The sequence below is a fragment of the Athalia rosae genome, chromosome 4 (genome assembly GCF_917208135.1).
Source record: "Athalia rosae chromosome 4, iyAthRosa1.1, whole genome shotgun sequence".
Classification (NCBI taxonomy): domain Eukaryota; kingdom Metazoa; phylum Arthropoda; class Insecta; order Hymenoptera; family Athaliidae; genus Athalia; species Athalia rosae.
Window position 1 is genome coordinate 6,788,208 of NC_064029.1, and position 11,396 is coordinate 6,799,603.

An 11,396-nucleotide genomic window follows, 5' to 3' on the forward strand; every position below is an offset into this window, starting at 1 on the left:
GATAATGTCCCGTAGAAATTATGGGTTTTCATTATACTAGAGGTTCGAGGTCTCCCGCGCGGACGTTTTTGTTCTTTTCATTAGATGGACAAGACGTACTCGCGTCTTCATAAAATATATTGGGGGAAAAAAAAATAGCCGGCGCGTTATAATGCGAGAAATAAGAAAAATAAAGAGAAAAAAAAAAAAAAAGGACACCGCGTAAACCGGTACGCCGATTTCATGCAGCAGGCGGTCTTTTTTAATGTCATCGGTTTACCCGTATGGTATGTATAGACGAAGATGGGTGTGTATGATTTCGTGTATAAAGACGATTTGAGGTACCCTATTGAGTTGTCCTTTACGTACAGTAGTTCTGTACACGGTGGTCCAGGACATCACGTCATCGGCTAGAAAGTTTTTGTATAAATAGCCGGAGATGCGCTACAGTCGTTACACAGTGAATCAATCTGTACTTGGATCAACATGAAATTTCTGGTAAGACCCATTGAGTAACACCAGTGAAAAGTTGGGAGAAAAATCTACCGGACGTAACGAACATCGGAAACGTGAACGATAACGCTCAGATATGACCGAGGGATTTACCGAATCAGGATTATACCGCACCACCGTTAGAAATTAGACCGTTTCGACATATGGAGTTCGGACGCTATAATTCGATCATATTTTAACTACCGGATCGTCCTCGGACGTCACGGCGGACCTACGCGTGTTCTTGCGCCGTGAGATCGGGTGTCTAATTTACCGCGTTCCCTTTCATAAATTGCAAAATGAAAATGAGTTAATGAAATTAAAATCGAATTCGGTGCTCCGGCGTGGATCGTTAGCGATGAATTAGAGTCTAATCTCGGTTCGCATGATCTTCGCGATGGCAAATATCTCATTGTGTGCACGGGTTCACGGAGAGTCGCATAATTTTTCATTGAGGATTTTTGTAACCGTGACCTGAAAACTGAAATTATCCCGTGTCTATTGTACGATCATTTTTTTTTCTCATCAAATCCACAATCTAATCAGGATCTTTTCGGCTAATTTTCACAGATCGTATCGTTCGCCCTCGCGGCAATCGCGTCTGCCCAGTACCAGCCTGGTTACACCGAACCCTTGCCAGGAAAGCCACAGATTGCCATCCTGCGTCAACTCAACGACCAGTCCGCCGAAGGGAATTACCAATGGCATTTCGAAACTGAAAACGGTATCAAGGCCGGTGAAACCGGAACCCGAAGCGCCGCCGTAGGTCCGGACGGTGAAGGTGGTTTGGACATTCAGGGAGAATATTCCTACACCTCTCCCGAAGGAGTCGTTATTCATACGACCTACAGGTCCGGTCCATTCGGATACGTTGCCGAAGGAGATCACATCCCTAAAACCCCCGACTACATCCTTCGATCTCTCGAATGGAACGCGGCTCACCCCGAAGAATCCAAGGGCGATTACAACCCCGATTACAACAGGAAAACCAACCCGTACTACCCCGGACAGCCAGGAGTCCACCCTGTTCCCGTCTACAAGCCGGTACAACCCGTGAAACCGATCGCCAAGGATGCGGCAAAGGAAGAAAAGAAGGAAGAAGCTGGAACATCCGGTGCCGTGCCATCGAAGCCATCGGTCCTCCCCGCGAAACCATTCTACCCCGGCGGTTTCGTACCCGGAGTCAACCCAGGATTCCCAGGCCCAGCGCCAGGATACTACGGACCACAACCTGGATTCCCAGGAGCACCTGGATACCCCCAACCCGCCGGATATTACCCGGGACAACCCGGATACCCGCAACCCTTGGCTTACCAACAACCTGGTTTCTATCAACGTCGCCCATAAGTGATGTTATCACGCGTGGGGATTCGATCAAATCCATATAAGATGAACAATTATTATATGTGTGTCCGTTTGCTCAATTTCCAAATTTTAACAATCAATAAATATATATAACCGTTCAAAGTTGATGTATCACGTGTGTCACTGATTCTCTCATTACCCTCGTGTCGTACAATTAATTCAAGCATAAACGATTGCAGAATAATTTGATCCGATTTTTGTTTCAATGATGAAAAATCGTCGGCTATTTTCTCCCAATCGGCGCAAGACCTCTGCCTACATAATACCGCGACGAGTTACAATCGTCGACTGAATTGAATTTTTCTCATCCAAAAAGCGAAAGGTTAAAAAGTAATTTTGGTTTATGGTTAGCCGGTTGGTCGCCAGGTTTAGGTCTTCCCTGACGTCAAATTGACATTACCTTGACCTCCGCCGGTGCTGCAAGTCGCCGGTTTCTTCCGCGCTCTTCGTAGAATTTGTTCAGAGCAATACGTACAGGTATACCACATATTCACTGCATTGTGGATCCTCCAATTAATCTTCTTCCTTGTCTCGCTATCGCGATAGTATCTCTTTCACGTAGACTTAATTCATATACTTACATACCTGTACACGGTTACCCGTACAGGTACAGCGTTATGATCATATGCGCGCGGTTACATCAAGCGATTCGGTTCTCCGGTGCGTGGCGTGTAGAGTTCCATCGTCTGATGACCTTTCTTTTACCACAAATGCCCTGAGGTGACTCGCATACGGTAGCGACCCCCAGAACACTCTGTGAGCTATTCAGAGTCGAATCGGACTGAGGAGTATCCAATTACTTGTTGAAAAAAAAAAAAAAAAAAAACTATGTACACATACTTATATTTTTTTTTAAATGATACTGATCAATCAAACAAGCAAGCGTGTCAAAATTATGTGAAGATGTTACCGTCAACTGACAGCCGACCGTGTCTCATTTATTTGTAACCCGAGGTAATGATCCGCAGGCATGAGGAAAGAATAGTTTTCATCCTCATTTTAATGTCAAGGTGCATCTTTTTTTTTTGTCCGAATCTAGAACGAAGTTAAAAAATTTCTTCTGGAATTGCAGATGTAGGTATTCGATGTGAACTTACGTATGCAGGGAAGGTGGATTTCATTCACGAAACGTCTTGAAATCGGGTCACCATTTTCCCCTCAGAATTTCCTCTGCAAACAACGATGAACGCTTTCATGAATGTGTAATTTTTATGTTTTTTTGGTGATATGGAATAAAAATTTGGATTTATTATTTTGATAATATTTGTGAAAACTTGTGAGCCTTATTTTAAATCTGCGGAATTATTTTCGATGACGCAAAAGTTTCTTATTGACATTTCAAACTGAATATCATACCTAATATATAAAAATAGATTTACCTAATATATATTTGACTTATGTATCGATCGATGCTGGCAATATCTAATAGAATTTTCATTCCAATTGGCCGTAAATTTCGGATGTTCGATTGATTAAAATTGTAATGGTAAGACTTTGAATTAAATAATTCTATGGATAAATTATTCGATGCTGTTTAATTAGGTTCGACCTTTTACTATGCTTGTGTTATACGTGAAATAAAAGTAGACGAAGGAAAGAAAATATATCGGTATAGATATTATCGGAGAGGAGTAAAAGAAAACGATAGGAAGAAGACAGAAATAAAACAAGGTTAATAATTTTAACGATCTTCCGAACAAAGGAATTCTTAGACGACGGTATGTACGAGGGACGTCATTATTATTGCGTGTAGATGTTACATTGGATCCTAAAATAATTGAGTATCTAAAATTGGAAAATGTATAATTAGACGAGTGAATTCGAATTTTGAAAGTGAGGAGTGTACGAAATGATTGAAGAAGATTCCTCACGGATCAATCCGGATAACATAAATCATTAGGTGGATACGAAAAGATATAAATTACCCGAATCCTGCAATTAAGTTTGTAATCCGAGTAACGCAATTTGGTAGATCATAAGCACCCAATCTTATGTAGGTTTAACATCGAACAGTAAATGATTGCGAAACCTGTACGCATATTCATTTCGATATTCAAAATATCGACCGCTGGAGATTATATATATATTAAATTATATGTATATTAATATTTGCACAACAGAATCAACGTTCGACCGTCAATTCAACCTCCGATATGTCATCGATATAAAATACCACCGAATGTGCTCATCATCGTCATTTTTGGAAGAGCCAACTTTCTTTGAATTTCAATTCTATCCTTCACCCGTATTCATCTATTCTATTATATATATTCGTGTGTAATAAAATCCGCAGGATCTGCGAAATTGATCGATTCGACAGAATTGGAAATCCATCAGGATAAAGACGTCGGTTCGAATTACACGCATTTACCGCACACTCCACGTGCACAAACATTTGCAGTTTTCAATCGTGTTCTATCGACTGATCGCTGACGTTTACATATACTATGGGTAATTACTTATGGCTGATAAATGAGCTCACAAGAGTCGTCTGACAGTTACCAACTCCCTGCGTACAATTTATCGCCAATTCCATCGGCAAATCGTATCTATATATATATATATATATTATATGCAGGTGTAACAGTGACAAGATATGCCATTCATCTGTTCGTATTATGTGTGTATATATCTATATAATGTAATAATTAGTAGCTACCTGCAGCACGTGCAGCTATTATATACAAATAGTCACAAATATACGATATTTTATGTGCTTCAGAAACACGCACGACGAATATATCGATACGTATCCTTGTACACATTTAATTATCCCGTGCATATGTATCCGCATTGATTCATATGTTTCCAGCGAAAATATAATACTCCAGCGAGATAAGTATAAGGAGCCGCGACTAAATTGCGGAAACGTATTGTGTGTCGCGTACAGGGTTCCCTATAAATATCCCATTTTATGGACTCAATTATCGCGTTCGATGACGCGATTAATTCAAATATCCGCGGTTCTTCTTCTTTTTTTGGATTTGTTATTTTTTTTTCACTCCGCCGTTGTTATTGAACTCGATAAAAATTATAGCCGAATTATATTTTCGACGAGGTCCAATCAGCAGATTGACCTCATTAAAAGTATCAACTTTGGAATTTTGGCACGTGTCACCATTTTGAAGTTTCTTTTTCGAATTTTTGGTTTGTACATATATTTGACGTACAAAACGTTGCGCTCCTTGAATTTCTGATATTTAAAAAAAGCTTTAGCGTTGTTACATATATAGCCGCGATTATCACGTACGGTTACAACCACACAGAGCGATTGAAAGATCTCGCGAAACTCCGCAGCGCGGGGCGGTGATATGGTGCTTGTGCCGCGGTTATACGCGCGTGCCTTTAGCATAGTTTTATGGCGATCGGGGCAAACGCTTTTAGTTGCATCATCGGGTCAGAGATGAGGGAATGATACATTGCGCGGAGTTCATGCAGTCGTTTAACCAGATTTTACGTTTTTTTACCCGCCTCCTCTACTCTCTCTCGCTCCTTCCTTCGTCCCATTCGTTCCTTTTCTCCTGGCATTAGATAATCAGCGCAGCTCCGTGAATCAGGTCGGCGATTACGCACGTGCTTCAAAAAAATCGCCACGAATTTTTGACACGGTCAACCCCGCGCAGATCACCCGTTTCAGCTCTGCGCCCCGAAAAAAATCAGGGAAGAATATCCCCGTTTCAGAAATTTCTTTTGTCTCGCGGATCACCGCGTTTCGTCACAAGACGATCGATATACTCCAGCTGACAATCGGCGATGGAAAAAAACTTAAAAATTCAACTCCCAGTCCATCCGCGGCAAGGTTCATCCTGCAGGTTGCGGCGGGAGGGCAGAACATACGGTGTTGCAGTGAAAGGAATACGCCCTGCGATGATGATCCGTGTCGGATCAGAATCTGAATCTTCAGGTATGAGTGAATGCCACCACGGATAAACCCATCCGCATGTATATGGATGTATATGCTGTAGATATACCAAGGTATACATGTGTACAGGTGTTTCCAAGTATCGCGAGTATAGGTGAACGCAGACACACAGGTACCGCGAAGTGTGTTGGTGGAGGTTTACCTTTGTGCCTCCCATTGTGCGGAGTTCGCGCGCCGGAGACTTCGATGCTCTTCAAATGATTCTCTTCCCCTTCTCCGAGACCCGGACGGGGCGCGTTACCCACGATACCCCCTTATGATGCCCGGTCTCTGTGGTCCTCAAGTAAGTATAAATTCCCATCGGACTCATCCTTACTTGCATCAGTACCAACGATCGCTTGAACCGAGCTAAGCGAATATCCACATCAGGGACGATTATTCTCCGACGATAATTACACCTCAAATTTTCAACATGAAGATCTTTGTGAGTGATCCGCGACTTGTAACGCTGAATTTACATTTTTTCTCAATTTTTCACCATCCGATTCGTAAATGCTGTAAAATATAATTATCTTTCCAAGTGATCTACCCGTATATGAGGGAGGAAATTTTCATTGCGATTATAATTTTTCGAAAAAGAAAAACAAACATTTTTTTCTTCATCCTCAGATCACGGTACTTGCCTTGGCTACGATAGCCCAAGCACAGTACAACAGATACAACCCTCAGGTGTATCACAGCAACGGAGGGAATTGGGCGATTCTTAGACAAGCTCAGGACAGTTCACCTGACGGTTCCTACGCGTACAGGTATGTGATTGTTCACGAAAAACAAATATCATTTATAGTCGTATAGTTCTATGTACCGGATCGAAAAGACGTCTCTTACGTATCGATGATGATGGCGCGTCGTCTGGACGAAGGCTATATTCTTGCCATAAGGTCCGAAAGACCATATAATATTTCGTCGCGAAGGTCAACCGAACGGTCATAAACTTACTTTATATATACGTGGATACGCTCGTGTCATCCGATATTTATTAATTGACGTTTTCAACGATCGAGCCGGGGGTAAATTATTGTTATTATAGTTTGTATTCAAACATCCGCTTCGCAATGATCGGCATAATTTTATGCACAGATATTATTGAAACATACTTGTACAGCGTTTCAAATTTTTGTTTCATCTTTTTGCCGCTTCAATAATTGATCCTGCGAATAATCGGTATCCTTGCTGGACGTGAAAAAACGAAACGGAATAGACAAAAAAACAAAATTGATGAATAAAAAATAACGACCGCACGCAAGGACGATATTCCTCGGAGATGTTATATATTTTTTGTTCTTCGCAAAATTCACCGATGAATTGAATATATATCGGGTAGCGACGATTCATTAACGAAGTCGTACATCCTTATTCGCGTTATGATTGCCGTTGGTGCGTTATTATTAACAATGGAATACTTGGGAGGGAAACAAGATATAATTAGTTTTGATTATAATCGTAGGCATTATACGCCGCGCGCCCATCAGTTCGCAATTGTTACGTAATTTGACATAATTAACTGCGTGTATAAAAAATATATACATATATATACACAGATATATCGTCGTCTATAAGACAACCGCGCTGCACCTTCCCAATTACTAAGTACTGGGACGTTTCGTGTCCATCTGTCCATCTTATGAACACGAGCCCAAAAACCTTGACCAACGGCAACTCGATCGACTCCGCGTCAAAGACAACGGAGAAGTTTTTTCTTCTCTTTTGATTCAGGATATACGATCTCAATTATTCTGCAACCGTCTTCTCGCCTCCGATTTCCCGTCAACTCGAGAGATAAATGTGATGACTGTAAAATTCATTGACTTTTATTGGTCCCTCAATTAACTATTCGGCGTAAAAGTGTATTCGCGTGATAATTACGAATGGATATTTTATTCGGCGCCGGGAAATGATCGTCAAATTATCAGGCTGTGTAGTAGAAACTTCTCACGAGGGAAAAAAATGAAAATTCGAACGTTGTTCCTAAATTTATTTCAATCAGGGTACAATTCTTGTAGGCAAATGGACGAAAAATTAAATGAATGCAGTTATGTTGCCGCTCCTGCAAACGAGACGCGCAAGGTGCACTACCACCACGCCTCGTGACTTTTTAACATTTCAACCGCAATTCGTCATTGTAATAATAATTCTTCAGCGCGAATTGTATTGCGTCAATCTTTTGTCGGATCCTTGTGCCACATGTAATGCGTGCCTCCTCATCGAATTATCGCATTTTCATCAGCACGATTTTCCGATGTCTTTAATCATAACGTTGTTGTCGTTCGAAACAGCTACGACACGGAGAACGGAATTTCGGTCAAGGAGCAAGGTCAGCCAAAATTGCTTGCAGCGGGTGTCCCGGCTCAGGTTGTTACAGGAGAGTACAGCTACCCGGCACCGGACGGTCGTCAAATAGTCGTGAGATATTACGCCGATGAAACTGGATTCCACGCAACCGGAGATCATCTTCCAGTTCCACCCCCAATTCCAGTAGCGATCCAAAAGTCTTTGGCTTACAACGCAGCGAATCCCCTGCCCCAGAACCCCTACAACAGGAGATATTAGAGACGATCCGTACCTCGCCCGGTGATAACGATATCTTCATTATCAAGGACTACGATTACGATTATCCGATTGAAGAAAACCGCAACGATTACTTCCGGCTTATTACATATCAAAACTGATTCATTCGAAGGTTTTCGATGTACATTTTTTTCTTTTTTTTTTTTATTATCTTTTCTCTTCTATTTTTACCTCTATACGCGTTTTGTGATCTTCATATTATATATACATTTAACAAGACTATATATTGTACCCCAATTGTACTCCGTATCAAATCACCTCTGTAACTGTTTGTAAGAGATTAATATAATAGTTATATAATATTACGTATGATTAATTATATTGTTATATTATACACGAATAAAACGGCATATCATGTGTAATTGAAATATATAATTGTATCTAATCAATTCCTTCTTTATTCGAAACAATTCATGAACGAAAATATCAAGTTTTCATAAAATATCTGAACTCGAAATCCGTGAGGCGGATGAACACGTATTCCGACATTTTATAATAGCACTTTCGATCGGCTGAACGAGCTTTTCTCTGAGCGGCAGCAGGTGTGAAAGGCCGACACAGATTTCAGAAAAAACTGGATCTAGAAAATTCACATTTGGTCGGATGAACGCGACTATTCGACAGACGGTTTGGATTCGATAAAAACTTTTTTCTTCATTTTTCAAGAAGCAACATCTTGTTGAATTATTTCGTAACTAATTTCTGATATCTACCGAACGATCGATCGAAATACACTGTGAAATATTTTGAAGAAATCGATAACGGCGAATCAATTTATACGTGATATCGTTATATCTACTAATTAGGCGTGCGTGTAATAATTTTGCAAGATACAGGCGTTAATACTTATCTATTTCAAAATTGGAATAGAAAAAAATCTTTGAATTTCGATCCGTACGATTAGAGACTCGTATATCTACAGTGTATTATTCAAATTTATATACATATATATTCATATTGTCCAGATGCAGTTTTACGAGGGCAATATAATAAACGAAGTACGATAATTACTTGCGAGCACGCGAATAATTTTTTATATCACATACGTACACACTTTATAAAAATATGTATATATGTATATGATGCGAAATAGGATTCATCGGCAAATTAATATTATACTAATCGTAATACCGCGGTAAAGGTGAGCCAGTGAAAGCAAAACATCATATCTTACAACGGCCATTTATTGCACAACAATGTGTCTAGGACTAAACCAGCTTTTGATAAATTAAAAAGAAAAAAAAAAAAAACGAAATGGATCTAAAAAATGGGTTGGGAATCGCGCCCACTTCGAAATATGTCGATGAGGACGAGCGGTTGCACTATCCTCAGGAATTCATTGATACGTTCGGATTGCAGAAATCAAAATGGAAAATCGCACGCGAATATACATGGGGTGAAACACGATTGTTTTTTCTCTTTATTCACATCGCACGATCGGATAGCGATGATTTTATATCGATGAAAGAAAAAAAAAAAAAAAATGTGAATTGGATCTGCACTGAAAGATCGGCATACCTTGTAGGATTATTTCTAGCATTACGTGTGAATAATGACCGTGGGAATTTACATTTAAAGTTTAGCGAGCGTGCAATGTATTCCGCGCACATCATCTCATATAATATACAGGTATACATACCATGGTTAAAAGATGTAATACAGACTATGGAAAATAGGATACGAGCAAATCATAAAATAAATCAATTTTTTTTTTTTCTCTAGTCTCATCCTCCGAAATTCCCTCTCGAGTATCTGTACGTTGCGAAATTGAAATTTCGGCGATATATCAATCGCACGATCGAGACGATGCATAATTTTCTTAAGTGCTGCAGATAATTCAGATTCCATAGCGTCCGTACGCGTATAATGAGCGTGATTAAAATGCGTCTTCCACCCACGGTAAGGTGTGCAGTAGACGATCCTTACGCAATTTCGAAATATCAGCGAATTTTCGAATAGTGAGAAAAGATAAGAGAAAAAATAAAATAAAATTATGAGATAAAAATGCATTTACATGAGTAGACGGGCGTGCGGCTACTGATTGTGACAACTTGATTTAGAAGCACTATATATCAAGGTATATCCCTGGTCAAGTTGAGTGGGTATTACATAAACTTATGTATGACTTGAAACGGACTTTCGTCGTAGACTCGTCATCGAGATGGAGAAATTGCAAAGTGCAATTGATTTTTCTTCTCCTTTCTTTTCATGTGTTCAGCATTTATTCCTCCGATCAAATTTACTGTGCGGCATGAACAGAGGGTTGAATAAATTAATAATTATAAATTCTCATTAACACTTCGATAAAATTGAATATTTATCAGCGAAGCGTTCGATTCCAGTATCACAATCTTTTAATCCCGATGTATACGATGATCGGATTGCGATATCTACGCGAGTTTAAATTTGTTCGTTTCTGTTTTTTTTCTCTCTTTTCAGTACATACGTACCTTCATTATTTATTTTTTTTTGTTTCGCGTGCGTATGATGATTTGAATCGCGATACTTGTGAAAATTAAAGGATCCGCCTTTCTCAGTTATAAATTCTATTATAATAGGGATCATATTGTATTATATCTGGCCATATATAGTATATAAATACAAAGTTATATACACGAAATGTATATTTTGCATACAATCGGGAAACTGTGCATCACTGTACGTTCGTTCCACTAGAAATATTTCGGCCAAGGTGTTGTTGTATATGATCGTGGTAAGATCATCGTTCGATCTTCACTCCTTACCTGTATGTAACGCCCCGGATTAAGATATAACTAGTTTTTTTTTTTTTTCCTTCTTTATTATCCATCTTGCGCCAGAAATTCAATTTTCTAATCGCGGTGGCTATTAATGCGATCCTTTCGGACGATAATACCATCATCACAATACTCTTCACTTCCGACAATCCTGTAAGCAGTCGTTTGATATTCTTATTATTCTATTAGTTCAACTATTTAGACAGGTAAGTACAATTATACTTGAAAATTATGGCCGCTGCTCATCCGCACGCTATCATGTTATACGTATACGTATACAGTCGTCATGCACGATATGAGAAAAAAAAAAGAAC

The 11,396-nt window shown here is 39.7% G+C and overlaps 2 protein-coding genes across 2 annotated transcripts; both read left to right on the top strand.

The window, feature by feature from the left end:
- Positions 1-319: 319 nt before the first annotated feature.
- Positions 320-1,943, top strand: LOC105692569 (vacuolar protein sorting-associated protein 37C-like). Its single transcript, XM_012411860.2, has 2 exons — positions 320-477; positions 1,042-1,943. Exons 1-2 carry the CDS (start codon positions 466-468, stop codon positions 1,816-1,818), a joined length of 789 nt encoding a protein of 262 aa, XP_012267283.2. The 5' UTR covers positions 320-465; the 3' UTR covers positions 1,819-1,943.
- Positions 1,944-6,022: 4,079 nt separating this feature from the next.
- Positions 6,023-8,694, top strand: LOC105692648 (endocuticle structural glycoprotein SgAbd-1-like). Its single transcript, XM_012411973.3, has 3 exons — positions 6,023-6,182; positions 6,368-6,507; positions 8,035-8,694. The coding sequence occupies exons 1-3, from the start codon at positions 6,171-6,173 to the stop codon at positions 8,306-8,308; spliced, it is 426 nt and encodes a 141-aa protein (XP_012267396.2). The 5' UTR covers positions 6,023-6,170; the 3' UTR covers positions 8,309-8,694.
- The last annotated feature ends 2,702 nt before the right edge of the window (positions 8,695-11,396 follow it).

Excerpts from the sequence above, each read along its gene's own strand:
- LOC105692648 (XM_012411973.3), top strand. Across the intron at positions 6,508-8,034 it reads GACGGTTCCTACGCGTACAG|CTACGACACGGAGAACGGAA; the intron begins GTATGTGATTGT and ends CGTTCGAAACAG.